General features: G+C 41.2%; 1 protein-coding gene across 2 annotated transcripts in view; it reads left to right on the top strand.

The window, feature by feature from the left end:
* SDCCAG8 (SHH signaling and ciliogenesis regulator SDCCAG8) overlaps positions 1–12,180 on the top strand; it is a 94,883-nt gene that overhangs the window by 42,024 nt on the left and 40,679 nt on the right. For both annotated transcript variants that reach the window (XM_079969491.1, XM_079969490.1), the window contains exon 14: positions 10,389–10,516. In XM_079969491.1, coding sequence (XP_079825617.1) covers positions 10,389–10,516 — 128 coding nt within the window. The remainder of the gene's footprint in view (positions 1–10,388; positions 10,517–12,180) is intronic.

Here is a 12,180-nt window from a genome sequence, read left to right as displayed (position 1 = left end):
ACACAGACCAAATGAGTGACATTTTTTAAAAGAAAAATTATCACTGCTGTTTTTTAAAACGTGACCAGGTTAGTTACTAACCTAGCTATAGCTGTTATTTAGTTCTAATGTAATATTGTAACACAAAATATTATACACTAAGAATTTCTGTGTGAATAAGGACATTCCTCTGTTCTTTTTTAATCCTTAATTATGTAATTTTGTTCATAATTTTCCATCTCATTTTTGCCTTAACTTAAACAAGGTGTATTTTATTTCTGCTTTTCTGCACTCTTTTTGTCATGATTTTCCCTTTTCTCTATTGCATAGTTGCTAAATAGGTAAAGTGCATTCTGCAAGGTTTTACAGAAAGGGGGAAATTATTATTATTATTATTATTATTATTATTATTTTGCAGGATTTTAAAATGGCCATTAAATATCCTCTTATTTTACTTCTCTATTGTCTTCTCCACACTGAAAAAGTAATTTTCACAAATGGATAACTGTCCAGCTTTGTCTTTTGCTAGGGATTAAATCTATGCCGACAGTTCTTTTGACAATGACCTTGAGGGGCTTTGCATCTTGAAGAAGAAAGCAGAAGCTTGCGGTAAACAAAGTTCACTTCTGACAGATGGATTGAATGACAGAAAGGTTGCGAGTGCCAGAATAGCCCTGGCAGAGGAGGAAATGTTCAGTGGAATCCAACAGGAGAGGAGGTGTGAACAGGTGCAGGGTTGCTGACGGAAGGGGAACCAGATGGAAGGAGCCAGAGCCAGTTTATTTAAAGGAAAAGGCAGAAAACACTGAAAGGCTGCACAATCAGTGGCTAAAAGTGTGCATGGAAGAAGGTAAAAAGCAGACAGCAAAACTGCACAGTGGGATATCAAGCACTTAGCGTAATGACAGTAATTGTGAGTTTAGTTGGAAAGTTGCTATTAAAATCCATTCATCCATTGCTCTCAATAACATAAAGTGTTTAAAACACTTTTTAAATTGACAAGGATATTGCTTTGTCTGTCAATTTTTTGTAATGTTAACACACAAAAGTTATGATTAGGAAAATGTTGTAGTTCAGGCAAGCCAAATCAAGATGATAGCAAGATAAGACTTGAGTATTATCTACAGTGTAATCTCCAGATTTTTTTATCCCTTTTGTGAGAAAATACTACATTTTGAGAGAGCAAAGAGGAAAAACCACCCTACCTCCGAAAATCTTATCTTCTGTGAAATATTTGTAACTTATTGTGCATTTTTGCATCTGTTAATTGTTGCTCAAGCCTTGTAGAGGGCACGTTAATGTGTGAGATATGATAGAACCTTTAATTTTCTTAAGACATTTGAGGTCAGCTTATACCTTTTTAGTACTCTCCCATTAGGATGAACATCTGAAGACCTGCTGTTTAACTCTTAAGACAAAGTCCCAAACTCCAATATCTGGCTAATTTGCTCAGTGTTGCAACTATGTGCTGGATTGTGAACTGGTGTTCAGTTGAGCTGGGTTGTGTATCCATTTCTATTTCAATAACCATTTGTAAAAAGTCATAACTAACTTATGTGTGTCTTCCTTAGGACTTTGATTTTTCTGCATCTATTCTGCCATAGATTAGTATAAATGCTTAATTTTTAAAATAAAGAATTAAATACTTAGTAACAAAACATTTTCAGTATACATATAATTCCTAGAATAAATGTATTTTTTTCAAAAATTCATAACCAATAATTATTATTTTAAAAGAATTATCCATAGGAACATTAGTGTCTTTTAAAGGTTCATAATATACTACTGTTCTAAGCTACCATAATTATATATGTATTCGTCTGTACTTTATATATGGCAATGGTTACCGCTGCCCAATGCATATCTGTTTTCTCCCACAAAATTATATAAACAAAGAACATTGCTTTTTAAATTAGTGCTATTCATTCCTCTTCCTTTTGACATCCTTTATGAGTAATGATCTTTGACACATTTGTATTTTCCTATAGCATAGAGTGCCTCTGTTGTAAGTTTACCGCAGAATTGCCGTCCTTCATTCACTCACTTTTTATAAGACATCCACATGATCCACATGGCGCCATCATCTGTTCATTGCTGTATTTTCCTTGTGATTCTTCCATCTTTTCTCAGACTGTAGAAAGTCCATTTTTTTCAGAAGAGTAATACAAGCCCCACAGGTGACCACTCTTCCACTAAAAATAAATAAATGCTTTAGTTTCTTGCCCTATCATCGCTCAGCGCACATTTATAGGAAGCTGCCTTACATTGTCAGATCATTGGTCCATCTAGCCCAGGACTGTCTACACTTACTGTCTACGACTCTCTATGGCTTAGGCAGGGTTCTTTCCCAGCCCTGCTTGAAGATGCCAGGGATTGAACCTAGAACCATCTGTATTCAAAGCAGATGTGCTATGGCCCTTCTCTGTTATAACATTTGTGGTGAGTGCTAATTTTATGACCCAATTTTTGTTTTTAAAATCTTTTAATTGTCCCTAAAATGCCTTACTGGTTATAATTTTTTAATGAATTATAGCATCAAAGCACCATAATACCATAGCATTATGGCAGTATAGTGCTAAATCCCTGTTCCACAAAGAAGAAGAAAAGGCTGGGAAAGTGATTTTAAAATAGGGTCATAAAATGTCAGTTACAATTTCACTTGTGCTACGAGTTCACCCATCTAAAAGCAGCCTTAGTAATGCAGCTATTGAACAGAGTGCTCTAGTTCTGGACAGGACACTGGTTTTACCAGAATGTACCAGTCAAGTTGTTCTCGAAGCTACCAGCATGAGTTTGACCAAACTGCGGGAGCAGTGGAAGACAGGAGTGCCTGGTGTGCTCTGGTCCATGAGGTCATGAAGAGTTAGACACGACTAAACAACAACAACCAGTCAAGTTGGGAAAAGCAGAGGTTGATAAGAGACTCCATGGAGTCTTTTTCTCTCCCACGGCCTTCTGCTGGAGGCATGCGTGTGGAAGTGCTTAGATTATTGCCGGAGTGGCACTGTTACAGGTGCCACATAATACACATTCTGCATTTGTAAGATATCAATCCTTCCCTTTGGAACTCACTGCCTATTGTCATCATGCAAGCACATTCACTGTGCCTACTAAAAACATTTTTGCATTTTTGTTTAGATACCCAGATGCAGCAAATATATATATATATATATATATATATATATATATATATATATATATATATGTTTTAATATGTGTTTAGCTTATAACTGATATAAATCAGAGTGGCTGGGAAAACCCAGACAGAAGGACGTGCTATAAATATCATCATCATCATCATCATCATCTTTGGTGATAACTCATAGCTGAGTAAGACTGTCTTCCATAAACACGGTTTTAACAATGAGTCTGTAAGTGACTGTGGAGGCCAATTCTGGATCCACACGTCCTTCCACTGTGGGGACATTGGTTTCCGGGCGGGAGTTGATCACGGTGTGGATTTGCCAAGCACGCCTTCCTCTTAGCACATTTTTCACTGAGTTTGAGTATCTTCAAAGCGCATGACACCCTTGGTAAAGGCTGTTCTCCAATTGGAGCGCTCGCAGGCAATTAATAACAACAACAATAATAATTATAGCTGTTTTTAACTTTTTGCTGATAATTTTATTGTTTCACTCTTTTTATAAACTGCTTTGAGGTGGTGCTTGTTGTTTTACAATCAAGCGGTATATAAACTTTATGAAATAAAATACGTTGGCCCATCACGTATTCCATATGTAGATCTTACCTGTGCCTCTCAAAGGTTATACCCACAGGGTGTCCATCTGTGGTCCATATCTGCATCACTGGGAAGGAATGGAGCCACTGGTTGTACATATGGGACTCCAAGAGCATGATGCAGTGCACATGCACCAGAACAAGTGTTGAGGAATGAGGAGAGACAGGAAATGGCTCAGTGGAGTTCTATAGGATGGAGGTTGGATTGTGCCGTTTTGGGCCTATGGGCACATTTGCAAACCAGAGGGGCTGTTGTCAACTACACTTCAATCAAGCACACACCACAACCTATTATAGTGGTTATAATAGAATACTTCTGTCAAGCCTAATTTCTGCAGGGAGAGGGAACCATATAGGTGCCTGTAAATGCTTTTGCAGTCACCTATGTGCCCATGTGTGCCACGCTGGCAAGCCGTGCCTTAGTATATTATGAAAAATTCTGCAGCATCTTGAAATTTGGTAAAACACTTCTGCGATGAGCTTTTCTGCTTACTGTTAAAAAAGCCTCACTGATCTCAAATGCATCAATCTAAAAAGTAACTCCTGTATTACTGAATTTTTTAACAATGCATTTCAGCTAAGGAAACCAAGATGAGTCATCTTCAGATTCAACAAACTGTTTACATCATTATTGAGTTAAAAAATAGCCCAGTGTTCCAGACAGTGAGGTGTGGGGTTTTTTTGTCTTGCTGGTAGAAATGCAGTTCTAACGTTTGAATCTAGCACACAGAGTAAATCATCAAATATTTTCATATTACAAAAAGGTGGGGACTACATGATTCCTGGGCATTTTGAGACATTTATGCATGGAAATGCTGGTGGCCTGCCACCCATTTCCAGCTCCTGCCATAGCTTCCTGTGTAAGAGACCGTGGCTATTAGGGAGTGGAGTGGAGTCTAATACTGGTACCCTTTGCCTGGACTCTCCTCCCAGCACCCCCACCTGCAAATGCTTTATTGACATACTACAGAGGCTTATGAGGTATTCCCTCATTATTTTTTGTAAAATGCTTATTTACAATGAAGCAGTAAATAGTTTTCATGTAGTATGCTGCTTAGTGAAACACTGAGCTCACTTTCAATGAGGTGCCACGTTGAATCTGGGAAACACAGCACTTACAGTATCCAGCTTTCTTGTAGTTTGTTTGCTGTATCAAAAGCAGTATCTCATGTGGTGCTTTGCAGCATTCAGGAGACCACTTTTAATCCAGCAGGTATCCTGAAAAATGAGGGAATTTCCTCTCATTTCATCGTGATATGGGAGGTAAAAGCTGGGATTAAAGCTGCAGAGGCAAGAGGGCACATTCGTAGCAAATCCCAACATTCATGTTGGTCAGGCAAATAGATTTCCTTTCCAGCTGTCTGAGATTCCTCAGCACTAGATGAGAGAACATCCATAGGCTTCTAAGCATGTTTTCCTGTAGGTTCTGGGGTATCTTCTCATGTAGCACTGGGACAGGAAGTCACCTTGATATAGATGTTACACAGCATTTTAAACTCTGGAACTGTCTCCCAAGTATTTAGTACTTGTGTGTGTTGCATCAAGTAATAAGGATGTATAATTATATAAACTGGCACTTTCCCCTAATGTACTAGCGTTGGATCCTTTCTTGCTTACCACTAAGATTAACTTAAAGGAGGAGAGCAACTATACATAGGCAGTGTTCTTTCTTTTTCAACACAGTATCTACATAGCTGTCAACTTTTCCCTTTTCTTGCGAGGAATCCTATTCGGAATAAGGGAATTTCCCTTTAAAAAAGGGAAACGTTGACAGCTATGGGTTTCTATGTGTGTTAAAAATCTGCTATAAAATATATAGAGTGATATCTCACAAAAGAGCTAACAGACTCAACCAATAGAATTTAAGCTAGCACTTATCAACTAAGAATTTGTTCCACAATGTATATACATCCCTCTCCAACTGCAGTCCTTACTTTCACATCAAGAAATCCTCTCACAGGAAAAACCTGTGCACATTGATGACCATACTCATATTGCATTATACCACAGAATGTCTTCTCTTTTTATAGATGTTCCCTTTTGTTCTTGCTGCTCTCAACGGGTTGTATCCAATATTAGTCTTACTCAGGGTAGAACCACTGAAATTAATCAGACATGGTTAGCTTAGGTCTGCTCTTAGTAGGATCAGTACTGGCTCCAACCCCAGAGTTCTCAAATAACCACCAATCTCCCAGTGTGGCAGAAGTCTGATACCAGGCCTGAGATCACACACAACTTTTTCAGTCCCCCTAAATGGAGAAAGGCAGGTCTGCACCAGTTTAGTCTCTTTGAAGTAGTAGTTATCTCTGCTTCCCTTTCCCTTGCCTCTGGCAGGAGAGGTCTACAATAACAACAGAATATTCATTATGCCACCCAAACCACTCCTCTCATGGATAGTCTGTTTTATGCTAAAGCCACTGCAACCTAGAAGTAAGGCCTTTTCTGGGGCACATGAATATAAGTGATACATGATTGGCAGAAGATGAGGAATGAATGTGCTTCCCTAGAAACCTCAAAAGGCAACTTATAGTAGGATCTTAAAATAAGTTCCATAAGAGTTCAAAGTGTTCTCCTCCTCAGGGACAACTAATGTGAGGAAGTATTTCAGGCTAAAAAGTATGTTACATTTAGGGTATTGTATGACACAAACTGACAAATAAACATCCCACTTTCAGTTTTTGTTCCTCTCCCAAAAGATGTGGTGAGGCAGCTTTCTCTTCCCACTGTCATCTAATCAGAAATAAGGCCTAGATTGCCAGAGTCTCCTTATAGTTTTGTTCATTTTCTTTAGCAATCAGGGCTTCTGTGAATCTTTCCTTATTTACATGCAGGCATGGATAAGCTATGCTTGCAGAACAGAAATGTAACTGATTTTGTAGTTACAAATGCAATATTGACCATTTCCCCCTCTATTAACATTTACTTTGCTGAAATATTTCTTTAAGTTTTCAAACAGTTTCTGTAACCTTCAGATAGGCAGCCTCCGTGAGGAAGATCACCTGTATTGGACATGGGAATTAGGTCAGATCAGGCATAGGCAAATTCCGGCCCTCCAGATGTTTGGGACTACAATTCCCATCATCCCTGACCACTGGTCCTCTTAGCTAGGGATGATGGGAATTGTAGTCCCAGACATCTGGAGGGCTGGAGTTTGCCTATGCCTGGGTCAGATAGACACAATACACTCTTAATGAAAGAGCATGTACTTGACTCCCTGGTCTACCTACCTTTAGAATCTATTTTACCTATAATGGATACAATCTTTAATAGATAATTTACCTGTGATAGATACTACAATCTCAAAGAATGGAGCATCTTTCTCTATCAACGGACAAAATTATTATTATTATTATTATTATTATTATTATTATTATTTATTTTATTTATTTATTTATTTATTTATTTATACCCCGCCCATCTGGCTGGGCCTTCCCAGCCACTCTGGGCGGCTTCCATAGAAACCAAAAATACACTAAAATATCACACGTTAAAAACTTCCCTGAACAGGGCTGCCTTAAGATGTCTTCTGAATGTCAGGTAGTTGTTTATCGCTTTGACATCTGCTGGAAGGGCGTTCCACAGGGCGGGCGCCACTACCGAGAAGGCCCTCTGCCTGGTTCCCTGTAGCTTTGCTTCTCACAATGAGGGAACCTCCAGAAGGCCCTCGGCGCTGGACCTCAGCGTCTGGGCAGAATGATGGGGGTGGAGACGCTCCTTCAGGTATACTGGACCAAGGCCGTTTAGGGCTTTAAAGGTCAGCACCAACACTTTGAATTGTGCTTGGACACGTACTGGGAGCCAATGTAGGTCTTTCAAGACCAGTGTTATATGGTCTCAGCAGAAAGAATGCACAGAAAGATGCAAGATTAGAGATGTAGAATTGACTTATTCTTTGCCTGCCCTGTGTTTCCCGAAAGAGAGGAGGAGCTGCCCCACACCATATGCCTTTGGAGCAGCAGCACTGCACTGTTTCAAAGCAATAGTACCGCTCTTAGTTCATGGCTGTCAACCGTCCCTTATTTGGCGGGAAAATCCCTTATCCCAGCGCCGTGTCCCGCTGCTGTCCCTTATTGATGATGTCCCTTAAATTTCCCGGGTTTCAAAGGTAGCAGCTTCTCTCCCTCCCTCCCTGCCGGCCAGGGAGGAGGGAGGCTCCAACTGTGTTGCTTGGCTGCGTTGCTCACCCAATAAGGCCGCGTTGCCTGGGGACTCGCCTTTGCTCAGCGCTTCCCAGTGGAGAGGTGATAGTGGTTTTCCTTGCTGCATCCCCTTTGCTGGGTTGCTGCGCTGTGGGAACCACCGCTTGAAGCTTCGTTTGGCTGCTGGCTGGGCTTTCTGCCTTTGACTCGGAGGGGCTCAGAAATTGAACATACCTGTGCTCTGAAAATCCCTTATTTTGGCAGCTGATCCCTTATTTTCGAGGCTGCTGGGCCCAAATTTTCAAAGTTGACAGCTATGTCTTAGTTGGCTTTGCCTTATAGTAATGGGAGAGAATTTTTTGCCAGAGTCTGTGGAGTGCTGCTCCAGAGCTGATCTGATGCATTGCAACTCCATTCTGCATGTTTATGGGGGGGTGTGCACTCTGCATCTCACCCTTGCAAGAATCAGGTGCTTACACCTGATTAAGTACCAAATGTAATGGTAGCAAATGTAATGATAGCAATCAACTGCAGTTTAACATGGCGGAATCAACCTCAGCTTTCTCCTGGGCTTGCACCAACCCACCCACCTCTCCTCCTCTTCCGTAGCTGGTTGATGTGTAGCAGCTGCTGCTTTTTAGAAAAAGAAAGGCGTAACCTAATTCTGAATGCCTTACAATTTCCCTCTTTTCTTTGAAATTCCAAATGGGCAGAAGGGAGAGGAGAGCTGTGGATCAGATCCAAGCAATTTTGAAGGAAACTGATTTTCTAGATCCATTCCGTTTGGGGTTTAGGCAGTTTTGGCACAGAAACTGTTTTCGTTATCCTGTACGATGGCCTCTGCTGGTAGGCAGGGGAAAGGTGTCCCTGTAAATTCTCCTTGACCTCTCAGCCAGCAGCTTTCAATACCATCAACCATGGTATCCTTCTGGAGCAGTTGTCCAAGTTAGGGGTGGGTGGCACCACTTTGCGATGGTTCTGGTCCTACTTGGATGGTTGTTTCCAGAGGCTGATGCTTGGGGAAGTGCTGTTCGTCCCTGTGGAGCCTTCAATACGGGGTTCCTCAGGGTTCAATTTTATCCTCTGTGCTGTTTAACGTAGAGGTCTGGAGGGTGGCAGCATGAGAACTGGCCTTTTTGTGGAATGCTTTCTATAGGGAGGCTTGCCTGTCACCTTCATTATGTATCTTTAGGTGCCAGGTGAGGGACGCAGGTGGCGCTGTGGGTTAAAGCCTCAGCGCCTAGGACTTGCCGATCGAAAGGTCGGCGGTTCGAATCCCTGCGGCGGGGTGCGCTCCCGCTGCTCGGTCCCAGCGCCTGCCAACCTAGCAGTTCGAAAGCACCTCCGGGTGCAAGTAGATAAATAGGGACCGCTTACCAGCGGGAAGGTAAACGGCGTTTCCGTGTGCGGCTCTGGCTCGCCAGAGCAGCGATGTCACGCTGGCCACGTGACCCGGAAGTGTCTCCGGACAGCGCTGGCCCCTGGCCTCTTAAGTGAGATGGGCGCACAACCCCAGAGTCTGTCAAGACTGGCCCGTAAGGGCAGGGGTACCTTTACCTTTACCTTTAGGTGCCAGGTGATAATGTTTCTCTTCAACTAGGCCTTTGACTCATTAACATTCTATGTCCTTTTAAATGTGTTTGTGGGAGGGGGTATTGTTTTTTGTTTTTATTGTGTATTTAGCTGGAATTTGACCGTCAATAACAGTGCCCGGGCAACTTTTGCATCTGGATTTTCACTTTTTGAAATCTGGCAACCCTATCCAGAGCCACCCAGACTCTTAACATAAGACTGCTTATGACCTTGCAGTCTTTGCAAAATCTATTATTGGCGATTAATTTTTGTTTTGTTTTTTATTATACCTGTACCTTGATACATTTCTGAAAATGTCAAACTGATGAAAAGGTGTGTGTTTCTTACCAAAGTTGATATTTTGGGGGTGGGGGGTCAGAATTCATGAACAAAAAGTCATCTTTGGAAAGCAGAGCTGCTCTAATTTGTGACTTCGCCATATGAAACTTGATCAGAACATTCTCAGTAGGAAATTGGGGCTAGCAAATAGCAATCTGCCTCCATATATACGCAAAGATGTGAAGCATGCAGCATTTTTAGGGGGCCACTACCAGTCTACCAGTATTTTGAACATTTGCTCCTTACCCTCTGAGTTTCCATTGATTTGATCTTTGCATTTGACCCCCTGATGCCTCACAGTCCACCCCTTTCCTGCCTCTTCATTTCTTTAGGATAATGTCTTAATTGCTGCACATGCAATGGTGTGATCAAAATGTAATATATTATTGCCTTTGTTTTGTTGCCTTTTAAAATGCTTGGCCTTGATGTTTTATTAATTTGTCATTTTATTATTTATTGCTTGGGGTATTAAACAGCACACAACATACAAATGAATGTAAATCATTCTTTGACATATAAACTTATCACTTATTTTTGTTTATAAATACGTTTGACATTTCTGCGTGCCCCCCACTTCTTCTTCGTCTTCTTCTTGTTCTTCTTCTTCTTCTTTTTTAATAGGTTAGAAAAAGAGAACATTCAGCACAGCTTTAGCAATGAGGCAAAGACCCGAGCCCTTCAGGCCCAGCAGAGAGAGCAGGAGCTGACACAGAAGATGCAGCAAATGGAGGCCCAGCATGATAAAACTGGTAGGTGGTAGGGAAAGATTAGAGCCTGGGCATTCACTCACAAGCCCGGCCCACGCCTTACTGTGAAATGACATCAGGAACACCTGTAACCTTTGGCTGGCCGAAGGGAGCAGATGCTAACTACACCGGAGATTCCGAATTACATATTAGTTAGCGTTTAAAAGAGAAAATGGAAAGTATTGCCCACTGTCTGTTGATTTCAGAGTGCTGCTCTCACATCTGTTGCACCATCTGGATTATGAGTTTATTTACCTGTGTTCAAGAAATGTAAAGCTGAGAGGGACCACAACAAAGTAGAAAAACAAAGGACTTGTTTTTGGCTGGATTTTCAGGCACACATGTTATATAAAGAAAATAGCATCAGAAGCTCTGCAGGAAATGCTCTGAGCTTACAGTTAAAGTCTCTTGAATAGCATTGAACAGTTCCCACAGTACACACATTATAGCTACTCTAAAAGCTTAATGAGTTTGCTTCAGAATCCAAACTGGAGAAAAGCTTTAGCCATTAATCGGTACTTAATTCACTGTCGCAGCTGGATGTAATTCACTGGCTCCAAATTAATATGTTCCTTTATTTAATCTTTGCAGGCTCACACATTTTTAGAATTTGTATTTTCTGTCCTCCTCAAATCTAGATGGATCTTTAATCCTTTGCAGCAGTGAGAGAGAACCTGAAGAATGCAGTTTAAATTGATAAATATAGGACATTGGTAACAGCTGGCAGCATGACTGGAACCTGATGTGCTTCAATATTTTGGCACAGCTGACCTGTAATTCTTTACCTTTTATAGTATGAAAGTAAAGCGGATTTACAGAATTGTTGACAGTCAAAATATTATGTGTGGTCCTTTTATATCGGGGGTGGACAAATTGCTTTTCAGGTCCACATCAAAACTATATCATGAGCTGTAGAATGGCAGCAAATTTGCATATTTAAGCTGTAAGTAGCATTGCTCACAGAAAATATGCATAAATTGCATATTTTAAAAACCTGAATTCTGAAACTACAGTTGGTGGATGTGTTGCTGTTGGCAATTCAGTGAGCCCCCAGTAATGCATTTAAATGTGTGTACAGACTATAAATGTTGCTAATCAGTTTAGTAAGACGGGGAATCATATTTGTGTATTTGCCTTTTTAGATCATATCCCAACCCTCCCATAATCTCTGTATCTGGCTTAACCAACTATTTATCATTTATTGAAAGAGAGGAAAAATAACAAATAGCTCCAGTTCCCACTGAAAAGTATATATATTCCCCCAAAGTAGACAGTGACTTTAGGGGAGTTGCTCATACATTATGCCTTGATCAGGCCCTCACTTGATCCCTTAGCCAGGGGAGAGAGGGAAGCTAGATCCCTGGTGGGACAGAGGACTGGCCAGATTGGAGGTAGCAGTCAGTTATCAGGGCATTCCAGAAATTCAGGACTGGTGTCAAGCATGGGGAGGCCGTCCAAAGTGGGTGTGGTCCACTAAGCAGGGTCATAAGGCAAAGCCAAGGTCAAACACAATGGAGTATTCTAAAGCTAGGCAGCATTCCAAGAGCAAGGTATCAGCAGAGGCCAGCAACTCAGGGTTCGTTGGCATAGGAAACAGGAGCAAATCGCTGGGCTGCACAAAACTAAGTGCTTGTGTTGTTCCAGCAACAAATGGGCTTCAACTGGGC

The sequence above is a fragment of the Podarcis cretensis genome (assembly GCF_951804945.1).
Source record: "Podarcis cretensis genome assembly, chromosome: 3".
Classification (NCBI taxonomy): domain Eukaryota; kingdom Metazoa; phylum Chordata; class Lepidosauria; order Squamata; family Lacertidae; genus Podarcis; species Podarcis cretensis.
The sequence above is the reverse complement of the archived record's forward strand: the minus strand, read 5'-3'. Positions and strand labels throughout refer to the sequence as shown.